General features: G+C 55.0%; 10 protein-coding genes across 10 annotated transcripts; 3 read left to right on the forward strand and 7 right to left on the reverse strand.

Annotated features, from left to right (window-relative positions):
• Nucleotides 1-239: 239 nt before the first annotated feature.
• On the reverse strand, nucleotides 240-2621 carry CONPUDRAFT_88630 (armadillo beta-catenin plakoglobin; the record flags this gene model as incomplete). The annotated part of the gene is made up of 12 exons (XM_007767904.1): nucleotides 240-259; nucleotides 315-618; nucleotides 688-865; nucleotides 924-952; nucleotides 1016-1189; nucleotides 1251-1433; nucleotides 1491-1708; nucleotides 1804-1915; nucleotides 2015-2119; nucleotides 2176-2241; nucleotides 2376-2395; nucleotides 2486-2621. The coding sequence occupies 12 exons, from the start codon at nucleotides 2619-2621 to the stop codon at nucleotides 240-242; spliced, it is 1545 nt and encodes a 514-aa protein (XP_007766094.1).
• Nucleotides 2622-3052: 431 nt separating this feature from the next.
• On the reverse strand, nucleotides 3053-5249 carry CONPUDRAFT_142698 (uncharacterized protein; the record flags this gene model as incomplete). The annotated part of the gene is made up of 7 exons (XM_007767905.1): nucleotides 3053-3580; nucleotides 3643-3757; nucleotides 3811-4302; nucleotides 4356-4533; nucleotides 4591-4981; nucleotides 5037-5130; nucleotides 5201-5249. 7 exons carry the CDS (start codon nucleotides 5247-5249, stop codon nucleotides 3145-3147), a joined length of 1755 nt encoding a protein of 584 aa, XP_007766095.1. The 3' UTR covers nucleotides 3053-3144.
• Nucleotides 5250-6675: 1426 nt separating this feature from the next.
• CONPUDRAFT_151407 (uncharacterized protein) lies at nucleotides 6676-7455 on the forward strand (the record flags this gene model as incomplete). The annotated part of the gene is made up of 4 exons (XM_007767906.1): nucleotides 6676-6755; nucleotides 6819-6934; nucleotides 6985-7280; nucleotides 7333-7455. The coding sequence occupies 4 exons, from the start codon at nucleotides 6676-6678 to the stop codon at nucleotides 7453-7455; spliced, it is 615 nt and encodes a 204-aa protein (XP_007766096.1).
• A 1275-nt stretch (nucleotides 7456-8730) lies between these two features.
• CONPUDRAFT_100433 (uncharacterized protein) lies at nucleotides 8731-10630 on the reverse strand (the record flags this gene model as incomplete). The annotated part of the gene is made up of 4 exons (XM_007767907.1): nucleotides 10447-10630; nucleotides 9972-10390; nucleotides 9709-9925; nucleotides 8731-9650 (listed from the first exon to the last, which is right to left on the reverse strand). Coding segments are annotated over exons 1-4 (1650 nt in total), but the record flags the coding sequence as incomplete, so codon positions are not given.
• Nucleotides 10631-10781: 151 nt separating this feature from the next.
• Nucleotides 10782-13786, forward strand: CONPUDRAFT_100434 (P-loop containing nucleoside triphosphate hydrolase protein). The gene is made up of 11 exons (XM_007767908.1): nucleotides 10782-11182; nucleotides 11279-11390; nucleotides 11454-11640; nucleotides 11722-11803; nucleotides 11862-11950; nucleotides 12007-12094; nucleotides 12163-12337; nucleotides 12427-12584; nucleotides 12659-13234; nucleotides 13301-13421; nucleotides 13491-13786. The coding sequence occupies exons 1-11, from the start codon at nucleotides 11102-11104 to the stop codon at nucleotides 13700-13702; spliced, it is 1881 nt and encodes a 626-aa protein (XP_007766098.1). The 5' UTR covers nucleotides 10782-11101; the 3' UTR covers nucleotides 13703-13786.
• A 496-nt stretch (nucleotides 13787-14282) lies between these two features.
• CONPUDRAFT_88638 (uncharacterized protein) lies at nucleotides 14283-15587 on the reverse strand (the record flags this gene model as incomplete). Its single annotated transcript, XM_007767909.1, has 7 exons — nucleotides 14283-14411; nucleotides 14467-14541; nucleotides 14609-14665; nucleotides 14720-14824; nucleotides 14878-15088; nucleotides 15143-15438; nucleotides 15516-15587. 7 exons carry the CDS (start codon nucleotides 15585-15587, stop codon nucleotides 14283-14285), a joined length of 945 nt encoding a protein of 314 aa, XP_007766099.1.
• Nucleotides 15588-15979: 392 nt separating this feature from the next.
• On the forward strand, nucleotides 15980-17288 carry CONPUDRAFT_142702 (uncharacterized protein; the record flags this gene model as incomplete). The annotated part of the gene is made up of 5 exons (XM_007767910.1): nucleotides 15980-16298; nucleotides 16345-16484; nucleotides 16536-16682; nucleotides 16741-16896; nucleotides 16962-17288. 5 exons carry the CDS (start codon nucleotides 15980-15982, stop codon nucleotides 17250-17252), a joined length of 1053 nt encoding a protein of 350 aa, XP_007766100.1. The 3' UTR covers nucleotides 17253-17288.
• A 1749-nt stretch (nucleotides 17289-19037) lies between these two features.
• Nucleotides 19038-22169, reverse strand: CONPUDRAFT_135853 (uncharacterized protein). The gene is made up of 4 exons (XM_007767911.1): nucleotides 21599-22169; nucleotides 21233-21513; nucleotides 19336-21164; nucleotides 19038-19267 (listed from the first exon to the last, which is right to left on the reverse strand). Exons 1-4 carry the CDS (start codon nucleotides 22038-22040, stop codon nucleotides 19186-19188), a joined length of 2634 nt encoding a protein of 877 aa, XP_007766101.1. The 5' UTR covers nucleotides 22041-22169; the 3' UTR covers nucleotides 19038-19185.
• A 27-nt stretch (nucleotides 22170-22196) lies between these two features.
• CONPUDRAFT_135854 (uncharacterized protein) lies at nucleotides 22197-23828 on the reverse strand. Its single transcript, XM_007767912.1, has 8 exons — nucleotides 23682-23828; nucleotides 23603-23620; nucleotides 23192-23537; nucleotides 23054-23133; nucleotides 22957-22997; nucleotides 22750-22903; nucleotides 22523-22687; nucleotides 22197-22466 (listed from the first exon to the last, which is right to left on the reverse strand). Exons 1-8 carry the CDS (start codon nucleotides 23736-23738, stop codon nucleotides 22305-22307), a joined length of 1023 nt encoding a protein of 340 aa, XP_007766102.1. The 5' UTR covers nucleotides 23739-23828; the 3' UTR covers nucleotides 22197-22304.
• Nucleotides 23829-23962: 134 nt separating this feature from the next.
• On the reverse strand, nucleotides 23963-27397 carry CONPUDRAFT_163536 (uncharacterized protein). Its single transcript, XM_007767913.1, has 4 exons — nucleotides 26427-27397; nucleotides 25918-26374; nucleotides 25804-25869; nucleotides 23963-25748 (listed from the first exon to the last, which is right to left on the reverse strand). The coding sequence occupies exons 1-4, from the start codon at nucleotides 27312-27314 to the stop codon at nucleotides 24580-24582; spliced, it is 2580 nt and encodes an 859-aa protein (XP_007766103.1). The 5' UTR covers nucleotides 27315-27397; the 3' UTR covers nucleotides 23963-24579.
• Between the last annotated feature and the right edge of the window lie 546 nt (nucleotides 27398-27943).

The raw sequence follows: 27943 nt of genomic DNA on the forward strand, positions 1-27943 counted from the left end.
TATATTATAGCATTTGTGAGCTAGCCTCTTCCCCTGCCATATACATACTTTTCCGAGCGCGTGCTCGTTCCGTGTCCTCTAACGTGTCTGAGTGCGAGTAAACCATCCAAATGATAGCGAAAAAGCAATGCTGATGTCTTAAGTGAAAACAGAAAATCCTTGTCCGTCCGTGAAACGTTATGATCACCCATGAATCTTCCAGCGCCCAAAAAAGCTTGTTTAGCGCGTAAAACCCGCAACTAGAGATAATACCGGTCGCCTGCAAACCAAACACCATCAGCCGTTTTGTCCGCCGATGCATCAGAGCCACCCACCGATCTGACCCATACCAGGCTCCATAATCCACGCTTTCCTCCCCGCATCCACCGACAGCTCGGTGCCCGGCGCGCCCGCGAGTACCTCGGGCCCCGCGCCGGGCTCGTACCCGTCTAGCCACGTCTCGCGGAGAACATCGTCGACTGCGCCGCACACGATGCGCACGCGCGGGAACGCACGGGCGAGGACGGCGACACCGCCCGAACGCGCGACGAGGAAAGTGACGAAGATGATGTGCTCCTCGCGCACGCCGTGGTCGAGGAGCGTGCGGATGGCCATGAAGGCGGAGGCGCCGGTGCCGATCTGTCCGTGTGGATGCGTGTAGGTGTGAGAGGGTGCATGATGGATGGATGGGGTATGATATAAACGCACCTGAGCGTCGAGGAGGAAAACCCAGGCGTCTTCTGCGAGATGTCGCTCGCGGACGCAGACGGGGAGCATGACGTGCAGCAGGAGCGGTTCTCCGGTCTTGACATCGGACTGCACGAGTAGAGAGCCGACGCGGACGTCGCTCAGGACGCGCGTGAGACCTTTCTCTAGTGGACCCCCTCTGCGGACATAAGATGCGTTGACAAAGGTAATGCGTTTATCATGCCACAAAGACTTACGACCGAAGGATGGACACGCCGCAGATGTTCTGACCAATGGAACAGAGTACGCACTTAGCATCGACTTGGAATACACGAGAAATGTTACACACCTTGACATCAAGTTCCGATCCCTCTGCCACAGCTCCTATAGGTGTCTCAACCGCCTTCCGGCGGTACGGCAGATGCTCCATCGCCTTCTCGATCAAGAACGTCGCAAGCCGATCCACAAAGAACACGAAATCCTGCTTCTTCGTCGTTTGATCTCGCAGTATCGTGTATATGCCCTGCTCTGCGCCGTTAGGCTTCCGCCCCGTCCTCGAGGGAAGGAAGACTTCAGAGACTGACCTTGACTTGCGGTGTTTGCTTAAGGACGATAAGGTTGGGATGGTGCACCGCAGAGCCGCTTTCTGGGTCGATGGGCTTGCAGGTCATGCTCTTCCGGAAGCGCGATGCTCGGCCTGTCATTTGCCGCCGGATGTGCGTCGCGATGAGCTCGATGGCAACGCTGTTGTTGCTCCCTGGGACCACCTGAGATTCGAACTCAAGGTTAGCCCTAGCTCCGGCTTGATAAAACAGTAAGCTCACGATGTCAGCATACTTGGATGTCGGCTGGACGAAGTTGTCGAACGCGGGTTTGACATAACGGAGGTACTGCTCCAGGACACCCTCGACGGACCGTCCGCGTTCCTTCACATCGCGCTGGATGCGCCGTGCGAGCATCAGGTCCGAGTCGCACTGGACAAACACCTTGAGGTCATACAAATCCCGAAGACCTGGGTCCTGCAGGGCCATGATACCCTCGGCTGTTGAGGTGCATATATGCGTTAGTATAACATGACCGGAGTAACGGAGTGGCAAATGGACGAATGGAGGGCAAAAGGATGGACGAAGGTCGTACCGATGATTATAGACGCGCCATACAAGTACTTGGTCTCTTTGAGACGCTGGTGGTGCGTGAAAGAGTAGATCGGGATATTAGTCTGCTTGCACGCCTTGAGATCGGATAGACACTATTCCAATACGGGACCACAACGTCAGCATGACGTTCACTAATGTGCCCGGGCGCGGCATTTGCGCGTCGAGTGCATGTGGACTATAGATAGACTCACAGCAGCGAACATGGGCATGTCGATCGAGGACGGGTGGTCGAAGTCGAATCGGTTTTGGTGTGCAAGCGCATGTTGCTCGGGGTCAAGCTCGTTGTAGAAGCTGTCCTTTAGGCGCATATATGCATTAGGAGCTGTACTCACACAGCATATTGCGAACGTACCTGAGAAAGGATGATGACAGTGGGTACGTTCCCGAGCGAGCGCACTATTTGACGCGCGACGTGGGTCTACATGTTCATGATAGAGGCGCGTAGGCAGCGCGATAAACCGTTGGCGCAGCACGCGTACACAGAAGGAGTCCACAGGGAGAGTAAAAGACGGGGATAAGCACGCAGGCAACTGCATCTGAACATCGCTTCACCTTGCCGCTTGCCGATCCGCCTGCATACATCCACAACCCAGCAAGAAGTGCGCGTCCCCATGTTTAGCTCCCTTCCTCGCGCAGAGAGTAGGAGAGCAGACAGGACGCACCAGCAATCCCGATGACAAACGCATCGCTGATCCGCTTCCCGTCCTGACCGTACCACGGCGGCCGCCCATGGCTCTTGAGCACCGTGTTCTTCTTCGACGGCCACTGGTCGTACGCTTCGTCTTCGAACAGACCCATCCCTTCCAGACCTGTGTCTCCGTTCGTAGAGTCGCTCTGCATGCTCGGTCCAGGCTCGCTCGTCGTGCTCAGCGTCGTGTCGGGGTCCCGATCTGAGCCTGCTATCGTCGCGTGTAGAGATGCAGTGCCGTTCAGTGTGAGCGGGTTGGTGCTCAGCGACGGGCTCTCTGGGGCGTCGCTCGCTGCCGGAAATGACGCCAGGATGGTCGAAGAAAACGGGGATGGAGGGGTCAAGGGATTATATACAGGAAGAGAAGCTGTAACGAGGTTCTCGTCGGCTAAGGTGAGCGATGTGCGCGCGCGAGTGAGGCAAGTATCTAGATCTTTTCAATCGGTGGTCGGGCTAGCCGGAGACGCCATCTCGACGTTTATGGTCGTGTGCGCCCCTGCACGGTCTCAATTCAGTCGGTCAGTCTGGCCTTCCGTCCCCTGCGTGAGCAATGCGCATTGTGTCTGGGAAAGAACACAATGATAGGTACAAAGAAGCCTCATAAAACATTATGAATGGCTTCTGACACGTAAACTAGTCATCTTCCTCATCCTCGTGTTCAAGTAGAAAAGCCTTGATGCCCTCCCGCATCTCGGCGCGCTCCACCCGTCTAACGCGCCAGACCTCATCCTCGTTGGCGTCCTCCACGCCATTGGCCTCGCTAGCCTTCTTCAAGCCCGCTGGATCGCGCGACTGTGTCAGCGACGAGTGAACCCACACCGGCAGCCGCGCGGAAGCGGCGAACGGAGCGGGCGCGTTGTTCTTGCGCAGAGCAGCGCTACCTCGGCTCGTAAGCGTCGTATGGCACGCATAGCACAGATATGGTGTAATCGACGACGGATCAGACGCAGGCGAGACATTGTCGGACACGTCTGCGTCGAGCGGCACGTTCGTCTTCGCGGCGGCGAGCATCTCGGGCGTGCGTATCGATATCTGGCTCTTCCACTGCTGGATCCCATGGGGCATCGGCCTGAGGAGGGTTTGTTAATATTGCATCCCATAACCGTAGTGTTATACGAATATGGGAGGCACCTTTGACATATGACACACCAGTCCACCGACTGGTCCTTCGGCTCCACCTTGGCGAGCGTGCGGAAGATGGCAGAGACTGTCGAAGGGTAGTCCTTCTCAAGGCCCATGATGAAGTCTTCAGGATGGTTAGATTGAGGATATAGCAATGTGTGGCAATAGACAACATACCTTTTGTGAGTCCGTATATACTCTGTCCCGCCCTCGCGAGACGCGGGTGCCCAAGTATCTCCACGCTATTCCACCATGCATACAACGCGCATTCCTTCAATGTCACGTCTCTCAATGGGCGTACCAGCCTCACAGCTCTTGGCCTTGATATCGACTGCTCTTCGCCTCCGCCGTTTCTGCTGGCCTCACGCATAATAGATGGGTCAGAAGGCAGAGGCGGAGACCACTCCTCGTACAACTCCTCGCGCACCGCATACCCATCTCCCTGTGCAATCCCCGCGATGAGCGAGACGGACACACTAGTGAGCGGTGTCCCGAATAGGAGATGTGAGGCCCGACGAGCATGTGCGGTGTGCAGTGCGATGACGCGCATCAGTGTCTTTACGGCGCTCTGTACGGCTGTCTGCGTGGGCAGTGCAGAGAGGTAGGCGCGCAGAGCCTCTGCTGGGCTTGGTGAGCGAGTACTGGACCTTGCTGGAGAGATCTTGAGCTCTGGTGAAGAATTGTCAGTACGTGATCTATGCATGCATCATTTGGTATCGTACCTGGTGCAGGGAGCCCATCGCTGGCCAGTTCAAGGTGTAATACCTGATGCGCGTCGTCCTCATAAACCTCTCTCCAAAATGCAGGATCGAACGCATCCTCGAGCCGTCTTGGCACAAATTCGAACTTAGAATACCGACTCGCAATCAACGTGCGCAGCTCATCTGTGCGATCTACCATCTGCCAGCATCAGCTCCATCACTGGAAAGCGTCGTCCATGTATTGAAATGAACTCACGTTTGGAAACGCCCCGCAGCACTCGACATACACCACCCCAGGTGTGCCCTGCCACACCTGCCCGCGCCGCGGATGCTGCGTGCCCTTGTCGATCCCATTGCTGTCCTTATCCTTGATCTTCGCTTCCTTTCCATTTGTCTTCAGCGGCTCGCTGAGAGAGTCCTTGGCCTTTTCCTTGGCCTTGGGCCGCTCGGGCTTCTTGCGCGTGCGTGAGACGTACAGGTCGTCGAGGATAGAGAGAAGCACAGTCGATCCCAGTCCGCCAGAGAGGGCGACGAGTACGCCGCCCTCGGCTTTGAACTGGTTCTTTGAGGACGCAGTACCGGGCGGATTGATCGTTGATTCGAGGGCTTTGCGGAACTTCGTGAGGACGGATGGGGAGAAGCAGTCTCTGCATAAAATGCACTGTGAGAACGAATCAGAGGGAGACGAAGGGAGATGCGTACTTGCAATAGACGGCGTGGCGGATGACAATGTTACCCATGTTGGATTTGCATCTGATGCATACTTTTGCAGAGCGGTCGCCAAACTTCATGCGTCCTACAGATGTACGATGGGGCAGGCGGGTGAGATCATTACGTGGTCGATGAACTGGCAGATAGGGACGCACGAGGCATGAGGGCCTCTCCTTCTACAACCGGGTTTCCACAAGATGACATCCCGATCCGAGTCGTGTGTTGGGTCGCTGAAGAGATTGTTGGGGTGTTGAGTCAAGACACAAGTTGGCGAAATCTAGCCGAGAGCTGCGAAGTCATCTTTTCTCACGGTCGAAACCCTCGTCAGCCTCTTGTCTCTTCACCGCGACACACCACCTAGTATAAGTGGCGCCAATAGGAAACGTTGCCTTCTGGATCCCATTTATCATTGAGTATGGGCTTGATGGATGTGCGTGGGGATTGTTAGGGATGACTGGACCACTTACTACGGTTCAACAGTTTCACTCTTGATGATCAAGCTGATAGGTGTCACAGGTGCATAGTTTGTTGGCCGTATACAAAATGTGATGAGTTTTCAGTTCCTGTCTGCATACGCGTGAAGTGAAAGTACTTTGAATCGCATTCACCGCCACTGCGCTTGCCTTCTTCCTTATCTTTAGAACAAGGGGACGAATCTAGACTTGGACAATTCAAGAAGAACAATAATCTTGTGGACAAAACATGCAAGAGAAGGGCAGCTCGAGATATGCTGAAACGGGGGACTCTTGGGGTGGGCGCTCAAGAACGTTAGCGTGGGTTGATCGTGCTGTACACATCATTCTCGGTCCTGCTGGACTCAACATAGAACACCCCTTGAAAATGCTGCACCTACAGCGTAGAATCGAAGTGAATGCGGAGAACGTGCTAAGGGGTGTTAAAACGAGATGTAGGTCACCAACCCTAAAAAGCCGACAATCTATGTCAAAGAGTGAACAGTGCATAGCGTTCGCCACCTCATCAATACCAGTCCCATGTTTGATAAGCGCTTGCAGAATACTCAAATTCTCAAGAAAGTCATCATTGAGTCCGCGTTACGCGAGCGTCGAGAGCCTCGCTTGAGCTTGAATGTTTGATAAGGTTTATCGATTAAATCCTCCACTCCATGGATATGTGCATCTCGGTATCTGCAGCTCAAAGTACTTCAATTTTATATACTGTATGTAAGGTGAAGTTGATCTCGTTCCTATCAGGTACTTTGATACATCCCATTTACAGTGGCAAAGGAGGCTGGATTTCTTGTTTATTAGATACGCATACAGCACTTTGGCTGTGCTTCAAGATATAATGTTATTTTTACGCTATAGAAGATTGGTGCGCGAGATCAGAACGTTCCACGAGCGTTAACCTCGTTCTTGAAGCTTATAATTCTTCCCATCTACCATGAAAACACTGTGTCGGCTGAATTGTATCCAATAGGGGCTTCAATGCAATACAAAGATCCGATGTCGTAGAGCTCACCCTCATTATTTTGAGTGCAAGTATCCACATGTACTTGGACGCTTTGAGCAATGATTTTTATAGCAGTGCACCGCGTCAGCAGGGGCGCTTATGAAAGGAAAAAGGATATATAAGTAGATGTCCGAACCCTTGCTTTCCATCCAGTTTCATCATGATCCACTTCGCCTTTGCAAAAGCCAGTGATACCACTGCTGAAGGTTATTTTATTAGCAAACAAGGATATTGGCGCACGTATGTATCCTAGTTATCGGGGTGTATATTGTATATTTCCGCGCTGCTAACACCTTATTCTAGGGATCATCTTCCGGAAAACTTCCGTATTTCCATCAGAAAGATTGATGTCAAGGAATTACAGGCGGTCAGCATTGGCCCAGGTAACAAGTACTTTTTGCGTACCAATGATAAACATCGTAAGTACTGTACAGCCTCGCACATTCTCATTAATGTACGCACGTCGTAGATTCCCATGGCATTCCTGCAGGAACACCTCTCGACAGCATACGCTGGTGTTCCTTTGGACCTCGTAACCGCATTGCGATCCGCAAGAATAATGGGGCGATGTACAAGCAGAACGACATCATCTCTCTCCGCGACAAGCTCGATAAACTTGATGATACTTCGCACATCACCCACCTTTGCTACGGCTCAGGCGATTCTTGGATCTTTTGCCATAAAGGGATTTGGCACTGGTATGGAATTCCGGAGCGGCTCGCGACAAAATTGAAGGAAGCAAAGTCTAAACAGACACCAGTAAAGGTATGTCCACAAATTATGTGCAACAAAACGGATTAACAATGAATAATTGCAGAACGTCGTATTAAGCCACTTCAATCACAATTTATGGTTCCTGGAGTATGCGAACGGCAGTTCTGCGTACTGTCTCCCTGCATCCTGGCACCACAACGTTGACTTTGTGCGAAACCATAAGTAAGTCTGCATAGCTGTCACGGCTTTTCAGCGAAAGGTAAGTACTACGCTTGCCGACCTCGCGTATGAGCTATAATTGGAAGCGTTTACATAGGATTATCGACTGCCAAGTAAAGAGTACAATCGAAAGCTTGACTGTATTCATGGTGTAGATGTTGCCTGATGTTGCACTCAACGGAGTACTTATTTAGCATTGTGTTTCTGACTTTAACATTCAAAGATAATGGACGAACGAGTTATAACGAGTTAAAGCAGCGGGAGATTATTTATAAGTCAAGACGTAAGGCTAGGGGTAGAGCAGCTCGCCAAAACCAGACCGAGAAACCAGTGCAGCGGCTGCGCCAATCGATTCTGGAGATGCGGTACGTTGGAGCTGACTGCGTGCCCATGCATGCGTCCAGTGTAAGACCACACCTACAGACCAATAGCTAACAGGAAGGAAACAATTATGTAAGAAGGCAGGTGGAGGAAATCAAGTAATAGAGTCAGTTGCATTCGCGCAGGAAAATCGTCGAGACCTAAAGGTACAATTGTCGTTGTAGCCATTAAATGCTTCCTAGTAGCTACATTTCCCTTCCCTTTATCCGTTGAAGCGGGCTTCCGACCTGTACTCTACTCTAGAGCGCCTTCTTCAAGAATCCACCGCGCTGCCCTGACCAGACTAACACTGACCCTGATCCTCGTCCGGATCGATCATCGTCATAATCCCATATCGCAACTGAGACTGGAAGCCCTGTCTCTCCTGTATGCAGCACATAGCACACAAACTCTCAGCACCCATCCCTCGATCAAAAGAGTCAAAGGGACAAAGAGAGAGAAATAGGAAGGGAGCAAAGAGGGAAAGAGGAAAGCGAGAGAGTGACGCACCGAAACAAGCACGATCGAGTCCTCGCTCAGCATCACCGCGTCCCAGCGCGCCTCGCTGCTCGGCGGCACCGACACCGTCGCGACGCGCGCCGGGAGCCCGCTCACGACCTGCTCGGCAAACGCGTACGCCTGCTCGTTGAGCGTCTGCCGCGCGGACATCCTTGCCCACGTGCCCCGCGTCGTCTTTGCCACCGCACTGGCGCCGTCGGCGTTCGAGGTTGCGCCCAAGGCCTCGAACGGGGCTTTCGCTGCCGCCGCCGCGGCGCCGATAATGCCCCTGACGGTCCGCTCGTGCACGCGGGGCCCCGCATCGCGCCGCGCGGCGAAGGGGTTGAGGTCGTATATCCGCACGACGGTCCCCCGCGCGCGGAGATGCGAGAGCACGGCGAACTTGAGCCCGTACGAATAGCACACCCAGACCTCGGACGGCGCGCGGAGAGCGAGCATGCGCGCGCCGACTTTGAGGCCCGCCGCATCCGTGTTCTCCTTCCTACTCCCACTCCCACTCCCACTGGCATTCTCGGGTGAATCTGCCCCGCCCCAAACGGACCACGGCACATCCACACCCGTCCTGCCCTCCGCCCGCGCGCGGCGCGCGAAGTGCATGATAGTCCACAGCGGGAGCAGCAGCACCGTCGTCTCCGCGTCGTGGTTCCCGTTCAGCCGCACGCCGAGCGACACCACGTACAAGCGCGCCTCAGGCGCGAGCGCGAACGGTGCGCGGTGCGAGGGGGGCGGGAGGTACTCCGGCGCGGGCTCGGCGCGGATGAGGATGGATTCGACGTGGGCGCGGGATTGGAGGGTCGGGTAGTGCAGGGAGATGAGGTAGGGGAGGGTGTCGGGGGAGGGTGTGGGGCTGGAGGCTGAGGGAGCAGCGGAGGTAGAGGCAGCGCCAGAGGTAGACGGATCAACAGAGGTAGACGGATCGGCAGAGGTTGAGGGGGCATCGGCGGCAGAGATGGAGGGAGTCGCGGAAGCCGAGGATGAGGAAGCGGAAGCAGAGCCCTCGGCGCCTGCGGCAGAGCCGGCATCGGAGTGGACAACGGTGATGGTTCGCGTGTGGTGATCGGTGACGGTGAAGGTGTTTAACCCCTCCTCGTCCTGACCAAACGTGATCTGGACGTTGGGAACGTCAACGTCATCGTATTCGTCAGAGTCAGAGTCATCTTCGTCATTGGAAGGGCCAGAGAAGATCTTGCCGGAGTTAACGGCGAGGTCCCAAACTTTGAGCTGCACGCTTTGCATGCCGTCCTCGTCCTCGTCGGTCGTGCCGAGGAGGCAGAGGTTGTCGGGCAGGAGTAGGAACGTCTCGGCGAGGCCGTTTCTCAGCTCCTGTCATGCATACAGATGAACACTTGGCGATGAGACATATCACATAAAGAGGACGCACGCCTTCGAGTTGGCCAGAGGGCCAGTCCCAGATGAGGATGTCAGGCTTCATCTCCCGGTTGAGGTCTTCGACCATGAGCCCCAAGCGAGAGCCGGAGATCTGGAGTGTGAAGTGGTACTCGCGCTCGCCAATGGTGAGGTGTGGGAGCGGAATCGCTACGTCGTGTGCGCCTGGATGTGGGGCACCCGTCGACATCGTACGTAGATGTACTTTCACCCTACATGACGAAGAACCCATTAAATAAGGGGCGACAAGATGAGGACGGGCATTGAAGGACGTACATTTGCTCCTGATCATCCACAACCACCAAAAGATCCTGCGATGGATCCACCGTGAAATCGCGCACCTTGAGCGGGGCCAGCGCGACGCTCCACTCTTTCCTCTCGATCCCCCTGAGTGGGCTGGGCAGTTGGGTGAACGCGACAGCGGTGAGGCTGCCCGCGCATACGACACCGCCGACGAGCTCCCACGTGGTACCGTCAAGGCTGGAGGGCACCACCTCCGGTGCGCGCCAGGCGAGCGTATTCCACGCGCGGCGGTGTTTTCTGATAGCGGCGAGACGAGTGGCGGGGTCAGTGCTGGGTCCGGCATCAGGGCCGTCCTGCATGCAATTGGCGGCGAGCTCAATATGGTATTGGACGAGGGCGCTCCGGAGTATAATATCGGCGAATTGTTTGCATACCTGAATGGCAGAGAGGCATGAGGCTGTGGTGGTAAAGATTAGGGGTATATGCGTACTCGTTTGCAGGTGACGAGGGAGGCGATGTCGAGGTCGAGAAAGATGTGGACCAATAGTTCTTCCGGAATTGCTGATGCCGAGCTCTGGGGAGCCATTGTTTTCTTTTTTCTTTTGAGAAAGCGAAAGACGAATAGACGCGATGCCGTTTGTGTTGGATAGAATGAGATGATGAGGGACGGGAAGAGAGCCGTGCGAGTCGGAGAACATGACGTGCTCTTGCCCATTTTGGCGACGATTAGATACTCGACGCCCTCCGACTCCTCAAACTGTTCCGGAGTGTCCTCCCGACGTTGCAGCGCACGACGTTGGACACTGCTTAGACTTATGTGGAGGAGGAAAGCCCTTCTTCCTGTCCGCCTTGCAAAGCCAAGACACCCCACTTCTTCTCTCAACCTCTCTCAAGCGTTCCGGACACTTCAGCGGTCACCATGCACTCATAACATCCCGTATCCGCCCCGGCTCTCCGTCCTTCCATCTCACTCACCACTCATTCGCTCGTTACATTCCACCTCCGCCTCGAAAATTTCACAGCCTCCTGCTGCTGCCACACCATCGGCAACGCCAGCAACGCCAGCGAAGCCAAAAGAGAAGGACTCGGACAATGTCACCGTGAAGGAGCAGCGCCGCAGGGACTGGGACATCATCAAGAGGCTCATGGTCAATGTCTGGCCCAAGGACGACTGGTACACCCGTGGCCGTGTTATACTGGGCTTCGCGCTCCTCATTTCTGGCAAGGTACGTCCTCCTGCCCCTTCCTCGTTCTTGGGCTTAACCGCGCCGACGCCCGCGCCCGCACGCGCCTGTGCCGACATACTCCGTTAATCGTTGTAGGTCCTGAACGTGCAAGTCCCCCTAATCTTCAAGAACGTCATCGACGCGCTCAACATCGACTTCGCGTCCGACTCCACCGTCTGGGTTGTCGCAGGCTCCCTCGTCCTCGGCTGTGCGTTCCCTCCCCTCCCCTCCTCTAACCATTACTCCGACTCATACATACGGGCCTGAATAGACGGCGCAGCCCGCATGGGCGCGACGATCTTCGGCGAGCTCCTCAACGCCGTCTTTGCCAACATCGGCCAGCGCGCCATCCGCAGGGTCGCCCGCGAGACATTTGAGCACCTCCTGTCGCTCGACCTCCGCTTCCACCTCTCCCGGCAGACGGGCGGGCTTACACGGGCTATCGACCGCGGCACGAAGTCAGTCTTTTACACTTTCCCTTGGATAATGCCGTATGGTATATGGGTCGGGAGCTAACGCGCTGTGGACGTGGGCGATAGGGGTATCACGTTCCTCCTACAGAGCATCATATTCCGGATTGTTCCTACGGCTCTTGAGATTTCGATGGTTTGCGGTATTTTGGTAAGTGCTTTCATGCTTCCTCAAAAGGCACAGAACTACATCTCTAATACGACCGCAGACGTACAAGTTCGGCTGGGACTTTGCCGCCATCACTGGTATAACGCTCGCTGCATACACGTGGTTCACCGTTCGGACCACATCATGGCGGTGAGTTAATGACACTTTCGAGCAAAAGTGTTATCAACTCACATAACCTCTTTCAGGACGCAGTTCCGTCGCGACGCGAACAGAGCCGATAACAAAGCCGCAACTGTCGCAGTGGACTCGCTCATGAACTACGAAGCCGTCAAGGTCTGCCCCCTCCCACTATCTACGTTGCCATGCACACACTTTTTCTGATGCGTTAATGCGTGTGACAGCACTTCAACAACGAGAAGCACGAGATCGCGCAGTACGACAAGTACCTCAAGGACTTTGAAAAGTCTTCAGTCAAGATCACGACCTCGCTTGCGTTCCTCAACTCCGGCCAGAACATCATCTTCTCGTCCGCGCTCACGGCGACGATGCTCCTCGCTGCGCAGGGTGTTATCAACGGTGCGTCCTCCCCTCTCACCACCTTTAGTCGCTGTCCATGGTATGGGATGATTCAGGAAGAGCTGACCTGTGGCGCGGTGTGCATGCAGGGACGATGACGGTCGGCGACCTCGTCATGGTCAACCAGCTGATCTTCCAGCTGTCCCTCCCGCTCAACTTCCTCGGTTCTTTGTACCGCGAGATGCGACAGAACCTGCTCGACCTGGAGGTTCTGTTCAATCTCCAATCCGAGAACGCACCGCCCAAGGTCCGTCCTTCTCTCCCCCTCCTCCCGCTCTTATCATCCGCGTGCTGATCGAAGTCGAACACTGACGACCACAGGACGCCCCGGACGCCAAACCCCTCGTCCTCGTCCCTCCCAAGACCACCACACTCGGCACCCAACCAGCCAGCCTAGGCGGCCAAATCGAATTCCGCGACATCCACTTCGCATACCACGCCTCCCGCCCCATCTTCCGCGGCCTCACCTTCACCGTCCCCGCGGGCGCCAAAGTCGCGCTCGTCGGGCCCTCGGGCTGCGGCAAGTCCACGATCTTCCGCCTGCTCTTCCGGTTCTACACCCCGCAAGCGGGGCAGATCTTGATCGACGGGCAGGATATCCATAAAGTGCAGCTGGAGAGTCTGCGGAGGGCGATTGGGGTCGTGCCGCAGGATACGCCGCTGTTCCATGCGGATGTGATGCATAATGTGCGGTATGGGCGGTTGAGCGCGAGCGATGAGGAGGTGAAGGAGGCGACGCGGAGGGCGAGTGTGCATGAGACGATTGAGAGGCTGCCGAAGGGCTACGAGACGACGGTGGGCGAGAGGGGGCTGATGATTTCGGGCGGGGAGAAGCAGCGGTTGGCGATTGCGCGGGTGTTGCTTAAGGATTCGCCGATCTTGTTCTTTGATGAGGCGGTGCGTTTTCCCCCCTTCTTTTCTCATGGCGTTGAATTCAAATTACAACACGTCTGGCGTGGATAGACTTCGGCGCTGGACGCACACACCGAGGCCGCGCTCATGCGGAGCATCAACAGCACGCTGCTCGACCGCGGCCGGACGAGCATATTTATCGCGCACCGCCTGCGCACCGTCGTCGAGGCCGGTGCGTACCATCCTCCTCTTGCCTTTCATCACTATCATGATTTCACTGACGAACAATCCAAACACTCAGATGTAATTATCGTGCTCAAGGACGGCGCCGTTGCAGAACAGGGCACGCACGAGGAGCTGCTCGCACGCGGCGGGCTGTATGCGCGCATGTGGGCACAGCAGGCGAGCGATGCGAACTTGGACGACGTCGCTCCACCGCCGGTGCGGGATGAGGTGGAAGTTGACGTTGAGGAAGCGGCAAACGAGAAGGGTGAGAAGGGTGCGAAGGTCTGAGAGCGTTGGGGCTGTAGAGAGACTTTTGTTTATAGTGATAGATGTGCTTTTAGACTTTTATGTTTATTCAGACTTAAACCTCCGAGCTTTGCTTTTTCGTAGAGAGTCCCATCATATTGGCAGGAGGGTATTTGGGCTCTACAAATCAAACATATTAAACAAACGACCATCATCATCAATGCCAGATTGTCCCTCGCATGACCGTCCCATCATGCCTGTCTGTCCAACAGCGAACGCAAGCCCACCGGCAGCGAAGCGGCCCATTTGACATGTACACCGAGCTTACTAGAAAATATGGTTGTCATAAGCAATCAACGGCGGATAGCCGCGCAGCAGCCTAGCCGCATTTCGTCCTCCTCCTCATCTTCTTCCGTACCATCGTCAGAAAGCGCCGCAGCCTGCTCTAACTTCTTCTCCTCAGCACGCCTCTCCCTCTTCAACCGTAGCCTCAACTTCGTAGGCAGACCGACCGCGAGGCGCTGAAGCACAATATCAGCTTTTGCACCCCGAAAACTGGGACGGCAAGAGCTCGCCTGTGTTTCCTTCGCGGGCGATACTTCGACGGTGCTTGTTTCACCCGTTAGATTTTGTCTGTGGCGTCTATCACGACCTGTTGGTGCTGTCTCGAAGCCACGGTGCGACCCCAAGGTCGTGTGAATTCGACTCGTGAAAACTTGGGCCGTTTCTTTACGGAATGTTTGTGCGAAGCCTGAGTAATGTCGTTATTGAAGCGATGGATATGCAGAGTAATTTTGGATGCGTACGTGCGTTGTGGCCTCGTCCGCGGACAGTAATTCATTCGCGGTCTTCGGATCCCGTTTCGAGATTGTCGCGGGGCGCTGTAAGTCGGCATGATCACGTAACCTAAGGTTGAGAATTCAGTTTCCTATCGTAAAAGACACGCACGTTGAAAAATGAATCAGTATCGGACAGAGAAACTCGTGAACGCTGCTCAGGTTTAGTCTAGGTTGTTGTATGTTAGAGTCGTGCATTCAAATTCCCTATTGCAATGCTCACGATATTCGTTCGATACTCCTCCAGTACTCGCAGCTCGAGCATACGCGAGGGAACGAGGTAGATCCTCCGTTTGTCTTCGTCTGTGTTCTGTTCCTTAATTACCTCCTATAGCCGATCAGCTACGAGAGAGGATATTGCGGAAGAAAGCCCGGAAGCACCTCTAGATCATCATCGTCGTAGTCCTCCACATCCGAACGCAGCGATGGCAGATCAGCGACATCATCTGACGCCTCATAGCGGCCCTGGTAGTTTGCATGCGCTTCAATCTCGTCATAGTAAGCTTTGTACAGGGTCTCAGCCTCCTCTTCGATAGCAGCGCCGTGACTTTTGACAACCACGAAGAGAGTCGATTCGAGTGAGGGGGAGAAGCTGCATGATTTATCCGTGGGGTTTCCTCGGGAACGATATAGTAGTAAAACGTACAGTTTGCTCATGCAGCCAGTGCACTGGCAGCTGTGCTTTTTATGGTCCTTTAGCCTTTTCACCACTGCATCAATTTCAAAGGTAACGGGAGAGCGCCGCTTCCCCTCGCTGAGACTGAGCCAACCGTCCTTGAAGTTTTCGCGTATCTCTGCCGTGCTAGTACCCTTGCCATCTGAATTGCGCTTCAAGTTGTCGTGCCAAGCCTTATCAGACGATCCTTTGGATGGACCCTGCTCGGCGTGTGTCGGTGTTTGAACGAGTGACTCGGATAGCACTGCATACGACGATGATTCAACCTTTCAAGACCACATGTTTTGGCATCAGCATCATTGAAACCGGTCATAAACGCCTTAGGAGTGCAGGCTAGACTAACCGAGAACTCTGTCAAGACATCGGGGGATCCTCCATGCGGTTCTTCAGCATGAGCGATCTTCGATTCTTCCATGCTGTGAATAGTGGTGATAAGGTGTACTGGCGCGCACATCGCGCCTGATATAAATCATGCTGCGGGCGCCAACGAAGGCCTAGCTAGTGTCCCGTGGAAACGGCAATGCCCGTTACGCGTCACTCAAAACGCGTTGACTCCGTTGAGGCACCCTCTAGCCCCGTGCCATTTGTTTGACGAGATTTGGTTGATATCAGGATATATCATATCCATTCCTTTAGATGACGAGGTGAGATGTTGGCTAGTAGATGGTTGGTAAGTAGGAAGTCACAGTGACTGCTTTGTTATGTGCCACCCGTGCCACTGCGTGCGGTTATTTCCGATAAAATTGGGTCTCCGGTGGTATATGAAAGTCGCGGCCATGCGAAAGTCCCTAAAATCAAATGCCCACGATGGCACCGGGTCCGCAGCCGCTTCCCGGAGTCTTCAAACATCCAGACGAAGAATTAGAACGCGCCTACAACATATGCCGCGAAGAAGAGCGCAACGTCGTCCTGCGCCAGGGTCTCGCGGGAGACCATTCCGAATCCCGCCTCCTTGTAAACCTGCGTATCGTTGGTTATCTATTCGTGTACGCGCCGAGCGAGAAAGCTCTCCGCCGTCTCGGAGACGAGGTCCTTCTCTGCCATAGTTCTGCTACGCCAGAGCATCCTCTACAAAAATTGCTCAGTGATCTGGGGCAACATTACTGCAACCATTTGCTCTTTCCATGTAATGTACTCTCGTCTGCATGGCACTAAGCTGACCCGATTTAAAGTTATCACAGTGGAACCCGCGTCTCCTGACTATTCACGGGAATCTTCCGGCACGACCTCCGTTGTTAAATCTATGGGAAATAAAGAACGGGGAAGTTTACGGGAGATTATCCCTAGAAATGACTACACAGCAAAAAAATTCGTAAGCGTGATTTTCGTGAGCGGATGAATGTCTCAGCCCATTTTGAAACAGGCTTTACAGCGAGATAAACGGTGTCTGGCGACTGGGATAACAGATGATAAATTTGTTGGCCCAACCGAAGACACACGCTGCGAGCTCACGCTGTGTTCCCACATCCTACCTCAAATATCAGGCATTGGCTTAGAAGACTCAAAAAAGGTATTTAGGTCTTTATTGTTTCCCTATTTATATTATTAATAATCTTATTGTGATCCAGGCGGCAGAGTTCCGGGATGTACTCGAACACTTTGGATTTGAAGAACTATTCCCAGCACACGACGGAGAGAAATTCCGCTCACCCAGAAACCTTCTCACCCTCTCTCACAATGCGTACTGCTACTTTAACCACCTCAAGTTATACTTCGAGGAGACGGTACGTAAACAATATCTGCATCTGCAAGTTTTGATATGCCGAGTTCCTTACCACCTCCGTCACAGGATGTTCCGAACTGTTATGTCATTCAAGGCGCGGGGTTCAGTCCCCAGCGCAGGTTCGGCTCTCTCGAAATGACCACGTTCACGTCCGATAGCCCAGATACTCTCCCTTTACCGGAACCCATATATCTTAGGATTCACGCGGCTTGCTGCAAGGTGGCGTACATGTCGGGAGCTTCCAAGATCTTCGACCTCCTGGACAACCATGACCCAGATCCATTGGAGCCAGTTTTCGGAGCGGCTTTGGATGCACGCCTTAGTCTCCTCATGCGTGATCAATGTGCTAGTTCCTAAGCTATCAGTGCCTTTCTGCTCCTTACCCTTGTGAGGATAGCTTAGGGTGGCTTATATATTCTATTTACCCTATTATCATGTAGTATATACACGGCCCATGACACGGCACAAGCAAAGTCCGCATAATCCCCCGAACAACGCAAACGCTGCTTTTCCCTCTCAGAGCCAAGAAGTTGCAAGGCGCCGAGTCTCAATATCACTGTGGACTTCATAACAAGTGTCTTCACAAGATCGGGGCTCGATAGGCACCCGGGCCGAATGCTGGATATTGAAAACAGCATTGGCCAATTGTTACGTACGATCACCAGACATGTCAAGCAGCAAGCAGCAATTATCTTGACTCCGACTAGGAGCCAAACGCTGAACGAAAGCGGAACAAAGAATGCCTCTTCGACGCACAGACAGCCTGAGCCAAAAGGTCGTTGTCATGGATTTGGATAGTTCCGCCGGTCGGGTCCGCACAGTGGCACATCTAGCCAACATTAAGCAGTAAGCAACGAGATGACGCCGTGATACAGCTCCCCTTCCTGAAGAAGCTTGCTCCTTTCCCATAATTAGTCGAAGCCTCCCTTCAAAATCAACATAAGAAGTGACCACTCCAGCCCTACTACTCTACACACCGATATATGAATTTGGTACGAGGACTATTATTTTCAATTGCTACATCATTCAATGCAGACGAACGCAGATATCTTCCACAATGTGGGCGGCAACGCAGACGAATAAAATATCACTTCTACCCGAGAGGTAGCAGCTCTAACTACAAGCAACATTCACTTCTCCTCCCGAGTCTGGTGCATAATATCTCCTTCCTTCCTATGTACACGATGGTTAGTCTTTTGCCATCGCGTCCGATCGTCTTCTACTACCGAAGATGTACTTACTGTATCGTGCTGGCACACCAGGTATTTTCATGCACCTGGTCAGGCTGCACGAAGATTTTTCAGCACGAAAGGAGTGCTAGAAGTCATATAGAAGGAAAACAGTACGTCAACGTTGTTATCGTGACTGCTCCCCGAAATGGACCTTGACCACGGCGCTGACACAGAAAGCGTAGCCTTGGACTCAAGCGCATTAAAGGCTGCACAACAGCCGCTTGCACCTATTATACGTCCGACAAGTCAGCTATCCGTCGACACTGTAAAACACATCATCAATGCCACTGGGCACCTGGTGCACAATCCCACTGGGATATCTGCCAGACCTATGGTAAGTCACCCCGGAATGTTGCCCACAGATCCAACATCAGCTCATTTGGCGGACGTTCGACCCAGACTCAGAGTGGTGGAGGCTGTTTTGTCAGTGATGGTCCTGAGTGGTTAGAAATTAGAATATAGAGTAAAGTGCAGATATCCCATGGCTGAAAAGAGATGTCGTAGTGTGTCTAGGTATTATCTGGAATTAAAGGAATCGAACTTGTCACGGCATCCGCGGATTCTTAGCCAAAATTGTGTTACATAAATAGTGGGGCAACGAGAAGGTGCAAGCGACCTTCCATCAGGAAGAGTAAGGGTAAAGTGGTATGGTGTATGATTCCATCAGTGTCAGCAGACGTTAATTTGTAGCACGAAAAACTACATCTAGCAGTAGACGCAACGCGTCGCAGGCGGCGCCACGATTATACACAGTTCATTTCTGCTGTCGTGATGTGGGCTTGATAGATGCCAATAGTCCTTGTCAACCCGTCCTTCCCGCTCACCGTTTCATTAGGTCACACTCCTCGATTGGAAAGGCAATAGTGAGGCCATATGAGGCCAGAGAAAGTTCTCTTGCGAACTTTGGGTAGACGGTTCAACGCAGCCGTTGAACTATTAAAGAAAATGAAATAAAAACATGGTGGCAATATGGACACATGTCCGGAGAGTTAAACCTCTCATCGGTATTACGACAGTTGAACCTGATACAATCACCCTGAAGTCCATCCCGTGAGCTCTTATTCAATGCGTCCTCTCAACCAGCTCAGCAGCCCCTTCGTTCCCTCGCGCTCCCATACTCTTCGCTGAGGAATTCGGAACCTAGATACAAAGTCATGACGTCAGCATTGGCACTAATGTCCACACAGCAAGAAGAAAGAAGAGCTTACACATTCCCATCAACGAGGAACACGTCCATCGGCAACAACCCCACCTCGGCCGGGAGCCGCGCCAGCTCGTTGTCCCGCACGTCGAGCTCCTCGAGCTTCCACCGCGCTTCGGCCCTGTGCCCGCGAAACAACGCACCCGCGAGCGTGGCGAGCCCGTCCAGGTTCACGAGCCGGTTGCTGCGTAGGCGGAGGTGGCGCAGGCCCGCGCGGCGCGCTTGGTCTGGGTCTCGGTTTCCCAAAGAGTCCGCAGCGCTGTCATCCGCGGCCGCGTCACCGGAGCTTGGATCGTGCGAAGCGAGGATGAGACCGCGCAGGATTTCGGGCGAGGAGAACGCGGAGGACGTGAGCGCGTTGTAGCTGAGATCAAGCGTGCGCAGGCTCGGGAAAAGGCGTGCGATGAGCGGGAGGAGGGATTCTTGCGTTCTCGGGGATCCTGAGGACGAGCCATCGGAGGACGAAGAAGGGTCGATGCGAGAAACGGCAACGGTGTCCCCGAAGCCGCATCCATCGAGGGAGAGATCCTCGACGCTCGGGAAGAGTCCGTCGTCTGAGGAACGAGAGGCCAGGAGGGTGAACGCGGCGTCGAGCTTGCGGTTGCTCAGTGTGAGCTGGCGCAATGCGCCTACGTAGCTCTGCGCTGCAATAGACGCGAGTGGTGCACTAGGTGTGGGAAGCGCAATATCGGTGTTGGATCCCGACTGCTTGTCATTGCCGCCAAGCCGACCCCACGAGGACGCAGCAAGCGAGACGGAGCGCCCGTGCGCCTTCGACGGCGCCGCCAGAGCTGGGAGGGCGAGTGTGAGCATCCGCGCGTCGAAATATTTCGGATTCATAAGGGCTGCGCCGACGCTCGGCGGTGGTGAAGGCGACTTCGACGCAGGGGAAGGCACTTCCTTGGCTTTGACACTGACGGGTTTAGCAGCTTCGACGGCTGCGGCAGCTGCAGCCGCCCTCGCGCGCCGTTTCCCGCCCTCCGTGAGCAAGCCTTGCTCCGCCTCTATCTCCCATGCCTCCTTCAGCGGCTCCTCTTGCTTCTTCGCCCCCTCCGCCCTAGCCCTAGGGCCCGCTGCGCCTCTGTCCACACTCGCCTGCTCAGCTACCCCACCTCTACCTCCCCTCCTAGCAGCCCGCCGCTCCGCGTCGATCTCCCACGCCTCTTTCATGACCTTCTTACCCACCACGCCGCGCACTGTGCCTTCGGGCGGATCCTCCATGGTAATATCCATCGACAGCGGTCGCCCAATACCTTCGAAGTACAGCCCCAGCACCTCAGCCGTCACCTGCGTCTCGCCCACATCGAACGTGCATAGTTTGGGGAACAGGCCCGGCACGTTTGGAGCTGCGAGCGCCGCATCGTCGATGTCCGCCTTCTCGAGCCGGAGCTCGCTGAGCTTCGTGAGGCGTCCGAGGGCGGTTAGCAGGGATCCTACGGTGCTGGCGCCGTCAGAGGAGAGCGGGTTTTCGGATAGATCGACCTTAGTCAGGAGGGGCGGGAGGCTGCGTTCGCTGTGGTCGATCTTTGACGCTGGGATGATGTTGTGTGATGCGTCGAGGGCGATAAGCTGTGGGAGGGGGATGGCGGCGCGCGCGACGGCGGGTGCGAAGAAGCTGTCGGGTTTCTTGTAGGGGGACTCCTTGTTGACCTCATATGCGACGTCGAATGGAAGCTCCGTCAGCTTGTTGTGAGACACGTTCAAATTCGTGAGGTTCGGCAGGGTGAACAGCGCACGTGGGAGGGCCTTGAGCGCATTCTGCGATAGATCAAGATTCGTGAGCGATGTCAGGTCGGCGAAGCTGTCTGGGAGGATCTCGAGTTTGTTTTGGTGCAACTGTATTTACCAGGAGATGTTCAGCATATCAGTAAATCGAGACTTGTTCCTGAAGGGAAAAAGCGCACATCAACGATCTTTAGTGACCCAAACAGCGATATCTCATGCTGAATCTCCGCGATCTCATTGTTCCACATCTTGATCACCTGCAGGTCCTGCGCATCATACCACGACGGCCCCGACGAGCCGTTCTCTCTCCTACGGGCCCCGGCAGTATCCAAGCCCGAGTGCTCGGAGATGAGCGGTTCCTCCGGGACGGACGCGAGCGGGTCGGGCTGCACGCCGAGGTGGATCTCGAACAGCGCCGAGGGGATGCACGGCAAGGAGCGCGAGGAGAGATTGACGTTGCCTGTAGATGATCACCTTTGCCTGTCAGCTCCTCCTGACATGCGACGAACGCGTGTTGATGGACGAGGGCAAGCGACTCTGCATACCTGTGGACCGCGCACGCTCGATCGTCTCCTTGACAGACCAACGGCCGAGCTCTAAGACGGCGTCATCGTCCTTGTTGGACGTGGTAGGCAGTGCGTCCTCAAGAGACCCGAAATCGTCGAACCCTCCTCCAAGTCCACCACCCCCACCGCCTCGTGTAGAGGCCGCAGCTTTCTTTGCCTCGGCACGCTTGAGGGCGATAGCCTCCCGAAGGCTCACGGCAGGTTTCGAGGGCATCTCTGCCGACGGCGCAGGTGGCTTGGCCGCCGCTCGAGGTGTCGCCTTCGCAGGAGTTTTGGAGGGAGACTGGGAACGAAGGCGGGAGGCAGGAGTAGCGGGCGGCTTGAGTGTGCTTGTCGTACGCGTTCGGGTTGGCGTGCTGGCGGGGGCTGGTGCACGCGAGGCCGGTGTTCGTGAAGACGAGGGTTGCGGTATGCGAGACATATGTGAGATCTATGAGGCCGGGCGTCAAACGAGAGGAGAAAACAAAAGTGTGCAATAACAAGGGAGAAGGTAAAAGTTGTGAAACAGACGCTCAAGCCGCCTCGAGGCCCGGAGCGCGTCCGCCGAACTCAAACCGACGTAACTCTATGTAAACACGCGATGTCATAAACAGTCTGGTTATATCCGAGTTAGTGGATGGCCGATATGGGATAGTACATTGTATCATGAAGTACTACAGTGTGCGCAACGCAAACGCTCCCATTCTTATGTTGTTCCATCGGAAGCATCATCTTGGACATTGAGCTCATCAACCTCCTGAGCAAGATCACTCCCATCCTGATCGTACTCCCGCCTGTACTTCGACAAGTCCCAATCTTCTTCTTCTTCTTCGTCTTCGTCATCGAACCATTCGGGGTTGTACGAGAACTACACGAAAGATCGAGTGAGGGAGGGGAGTAAAGCGACGGCGATGGTACACATACCAGGTCCCTTCCACTCATACCGTTGGTCTTGCCAGCCGCGCTCTGCGTATCCTTGGTTTTCCGCAGCGCCTCGTTCTCGGCTTCCTTTTTGTCCATCCGCGTCTTCTTCCACTTAGCGAACGACGCGGGCGTTACAGGTGTCAAGTTCGTTCCCAGTTTATGACGCTGTAGAATCGATCCACACTGAGCACGACCGACCAGAATAGGCGGATGGGTCCGAAACACACCTCGACTTCAAGGAACTCCTCGAGACTGATCTGGTTAGCCTTCGCGGCATCATCCATGGCCTTCTTCTGCGATCTGAGGACGAATCCCGGCGGAAGCGCATGGCGGTACTGGCACTTCTCGCCTCCGTTCGGACATTCCCAGAACCATCCAAATCTGCAAAGAGATGCGATCAGTACTGCTGAACGGGCGCGAAGATGAATTCTTGCTTTTGCGTCTCAATGGCTTCGAGGAAGAACTTGCATACAATCTGTCCAGAGTACGTCATTAGTTCCACAAACGGATGGATGAAAGCGTGCAACATACGTCCGTCGTCGTCCGTGGGTTGCCATGCTTCGACAAGACGACGCTGCGCAGCTGCTCTTCGTCCCAGTCCTCCATCGTTTCTGCAAGACACCGCCCGTGAGCAATCCACGCCTACCCGAACCGCCCACGAAAACTCACCATCCTTCTTATCCTCCCTCCCATCATCATACAAATTCTTCTTCTCCACCTTCCTCTCCACATTCAAGTCATGGCTGAACTTGCACTTGTTCCCCTTGTCGCAGTTGCCCGCCTTGTAGAACGCGCACAGCAACGTCTTGGGGTCCACACCGAACGGCACCTTCTGCACCTGCACGGGCTTGAACATCTCCGCCTCCTCCCTCTTACGCTTGTCCTCGTCCGCCTTCTGCTTCTCGCGCAGCGCCTTCTCCTTCTCCTTCTCGATCGCCGCGCGCGACTTGCCCGCCATAGCCTGCTGCTGCTGGATGATCTGCACCTGCTTCTGCACCTTGGAGGACTTGTTTTTCTGGAGATCGTCGTATTCATAAGTACATTGGAGGGTTGTACAGGTCAAAAGAACGCGCTACGCACATTTTTCATACCAAAGGTCTGCAGGCGACACCTTGATCAGTCAGTCCACTTCACGCGTGGAAGCCGAGACGGGACCTACCTTGTCGTCCTTGACCTTGGATGACGATCCCTGCGGCTGCTGCTTCTTCGGTGGCATCTTGAACGGTCTTCCGGGTAGGCAGTGGTGTCAAAGCGAGCGATTGAAGAGTCTGGTAAGAAACGAGGTGCACGACGGACTGAAAGCTTGTGGGCTCGGCAACGCTCCAATCGACAGCAGCCGCGCTTAGTAAACATACTATATACGTCACTTTAGCCCCTGAGTAGGTGGCTGAAGCGCCTCCATGCTGGTGACCAGTCCCTTCTCCCATCGACGAAATGTTTAACATGCATAAGTGTTTATTGGTTAAATACCGCTATGTACGAGCCTAATTTCCGAGGCCTGATGGTCCAGTGGTATCGACTATGTACAAAAGCGCAGGGGGAAGGGACATATACGCGGTGACGACAACAACAGCGAAGACAACGCGACAATGCACCAGTATGTAGGAGAGTCATTTAAGGATGAAGAATTGGTTGGGGATGGACAGTGGAAAAGGGGGTAATGAGTTAAGAGTTATAGTAGTGGCAATGAGAGGGGACATATCATGGATGCGCAGCGAGATGCGAGCGAATGAGGACAATTGCTGGATAGCTGGTGACATAGGACTAGATAACGATAACGTTTAATCGTCTCTTCGCGTTCTTATGATATGTAGGATCCGCTTGCTTGCAATGAGAGTCGTACACTTGTACGTTGTACGATGTGAGACAGTTAGTAGCGTGCAGTAGTATACGCGTAGCACAATGAACGGTAACCTTGATGCCTTGATGCCTAAACTTTGGAACGTTTGAACCTTGATAACAGATGCTTGAACCTTGAACTTGAGCCTTAATTGATGTCGATAAGTGACTTTAAACTTTGTTGATCCGTCCGGAACACCCAGCCAAGGGTGAGGCGCTCACCCGCGCCAGATGCTCCCGCCACGCCCAATACTACGAGCAGTCTTCGTGCTTCCAGCACCAGGCACCGGAAGTTTCGAAGCCGCAACCGTAGGCCGTGGCAGCGCCGACGCACTAGCATTACCCGTGCCCGCCCTTATAGAAGATAGTCGCGACTGCAGCCCCTTGCTCGCCACCGCCGGAGCAGCCGGAGCGGCGCCCGACGCCACCTTCGGAGTCGCAGCAGGCCCTGAGCCCGACATGGACGCCATCCGTTTAAGCGTGCTGCTCGCCGTGCCCTTGAGCACGCTCGCCTTCGATTGCAGTGAAAGCGTAGGCGTAGCACTGCGCGTGGGGGACAACGGTGAAGCCACCGTGTCTGGAGCGGGAGCAGCCTTGGTGCGGAGCATCGACAGACTCGTCAGCCGGCTCTTCGTGCTGGCTTTCGGCACCGCCACAGCGGCGTGTTCCTCCGTTTCCGACCCAGACGACGCCTGCTTGGGGTGGTGCGCCAACTCAATCGCAACCGGGGCCGGTGGGACCACGGCGCCAGGCGGAGGTCGCTGTACACCACGCAGGGTAGGCTTGCGGCGGAGCGTCGGCTGGGCAGGAGCCGCAGGAGCCACGTCGAGCGAGGTGCGGCTCTTGCGCTTAGATACGGCTTTCGCGGGCGGTACGAGTGCCTCGGTGCTGCTAGCGGCGGAGGAAGAACCACCGTTCGCAAGGGGCGCAGTGCGCTTGACGATCCGCAGAGCCTGCACGGGAGCCGGTGCGATGGGGACCACAGGCGCAACAGCGGACTTCGCAGGCATCTCCTTGAAGAAAGTAAGCTCGGCGCGGGGAGGCGGTGACATCGGAAGCGGGATTTCGGCCGGGGAGACGGTGGGCTTGGGAGAAAGCCCTGTGGACCTGGGAGTGGGCTGCTGGGCACCGACGTCAACGATGGTAGCAGACCTTCTGCGCGAGAGCGAAGAGGGCGGCGAAGTTGCCTTGGTGACCGCACCACTCTTGGGAGATGGGGCTAAGGGAGACGGCTGCTGGGTCCCGATGATTGTAGAGGATCTCCTGCGCGCGCCAGACGGGGAGTCGGGCGTCTTCGTCGTCGCAGGTGTGGTGGGCTTCAACTGTGCCGCTTTAGCGAGTGGACTAGCAGGCACCGTACCGCTGACGTGACGTCCCTTGAGTTCACCTGGTAGAGATAAGTTTAAACCTGGGACACAAAAATCCGAAAGATATCTGCTTACGGCCAGGCGATGTACTACTAGCTCGTTGCCTGGCAAGCCGGTCTTTCTCGGGTCTAAGCTCTTGCCCTGGAACTGGCGTTAGCATGTAGCATGTAGGGCATAGACGATACGCACAATGTTCCTTGATCGTGTGTAACGGCGACGCCCCGCCAGCACTCGGCGAGTCGCCGTAGGAGAGGCGTGGACTCATCGCACGGACATGATACTCCACTTTGCTGTTTAGCTCAGTCTGCTGCTGCGACTGATGCTGCTGCTGGTGCCGCCCACCAGCCGCAGCCGCGTTCGCCCCATCGAACTCGTGCGCGTCCATATCACCGAACGAGAAAGAGTCGCCGCCAAAGAATGAGACGCGGTCGTTGATGAGGTCAAACGATGCTTCGGGGCACCGCATCTGCCAGTCGAAGGACGCCTGTAGGTCGACGGAGAGACGTGGGTCTTGATCTATCATGGTGACAGGCGGCGCATTTGGGCGACGCGGGCGGAGCTGCGAAGGCGGAGAACTTGCGCTTCGCACGGCAGGGGGGCGTTCCTTTGCCTTGGTGCGCTCCTGCGGAGGCGAGGGGAGCGCAACCTATATGTCATATCCGTGAAACAAGACTAAGGTGGGGAGGGGAAAAACATACAAATGACTTCGACGTCGCGATACAGCCATCCTCCACATAGCCCTCCTCGGAAATAACGATAGTCGGAGTCAGGTCTTGCGCGCTTAATATGCCACTGGGTGCCCTCTGATCGCCAGGGAGCTGTACATGTGATTCGGGTACCGATCGGTCCGACGACAGGCCAATCTTGTTGGTGACAGAGACGAGTGGGGAGCCTTGCAGCGGTTGTGCAGCAGTCTTGGGACGGACAACGGTCTTAGACGAGAGAAACGGGTTCGCCTTCTCGAAAGCAACAGCGGGCAGCTTGGGAGGCATGGGCGTAGCGTCAACCGAGATATCCGCCAATGGGGTGCGCTGGGAACAAGAAGCGGCACTTCCCTTCCTTTTCCTGGGCGAGGAGCTGGGCGTCTTGAGAGAGGTCGTAGCGCGCATTAGATTAGCGTTATCGTCCTTGAGGTCGTCCAGGGTCAGCGCGCTCAGCGACGGCAAGCACCCGTCCACGTCCTTGGATGACAAGCTTGGCGAGTCGTTAGACCGGTTCTGAATCTGGTTCTCCTGGTTTTCGTTCTCATTCTCGTTCTCGTTCTCGTTTTCCGCATCCCAATCTTCATCTTCATCGTCGCCACTGATAGACACGTCGATAAGCCTGTTCCGAAGGGGCGATATGTGCTTGGTAACGTTGGCCGTCTTGGAGTAGGTGCGGTTGAAGAACATGGTCATCGTGAGCCTGTCCGAATCGTAGTAGTGGCCAGCCATGTCGGAGTAAGACTCGGGACCATCGTTCTCCTTGTCAGACTCGCCCTCAGACGTGAAAGCGTCCTGCGCATCGCGTGGAGGAGTGGAAGAATTTGCGGCGCTGAGCGGGTCGAAGAGGGTGAGCACAGACGGCCGCGGGCGGCTGTGGCTCATGTCTATGGTGTGGGTGGGTCGTAAACAAGGTCGTGAATGCCTTTGGGGGGGCAGAAGAGGATAAGAAAAGGCTGGGTTCGCCGTTGCCGACGATGTGCTGTGAGGTTGCTCTGAGGTTGTCTTATAGTGTGACAGTTCTCCAACCACCCGAACCTGTGACGTGGTGATGTGACAGACGCGTCAGCGACGCGACCGACGCGCGCCGCCGCGCGTTCCCACGTGCAATTGATGTTCTCCCCTGTCGTATCGGCAACCACTCTTTGGACCATTCCCGTCAATTCAGCGCCATTGAGGGTCCACCTGGGAAACACAGGCGTTCTTCGATGTCTTTATATATTGTCTTTCATCCTTTGGCGCCAATTCCTATAGTAATTATCAAGCTTCAAGCTCAAGTTGATCCTTCATGCTCCGAACTGGGCTCTCAGGAAGCGCGCGTTCAAGAGATCTAACTGTATATGTATAGGTTTGTTGCAACCGTTAAAATTCAAGGAATGGTAATTGACGTCGGCAAGGCCATGGTCAGTGACATAGCTAACGAAAGGTCGTTCAGGGCTTTGCCGCGCGTACAAGGCGTGTCACACTCCTTTTAACGTGGATTGCGTGGCGAGGCGATATCGGTTAGCCTATAC

Source organism: Coniophora puteana, assembly GCF_000271625.1.
Source record: "Coniophora puteana RWD-64-598 SS2 unplaced genomic scaffold CONPUscaffold_3, whole genome shotgun sequence".
In the NCBI taxonomy this organism is placed as follows: domain Eukaryota; kingdom Fungi; phylum Basidiomycota; class Agaricomycetes; order Boletales; family Coniophoraceae; genus Coniophora; species Coniophora puteana.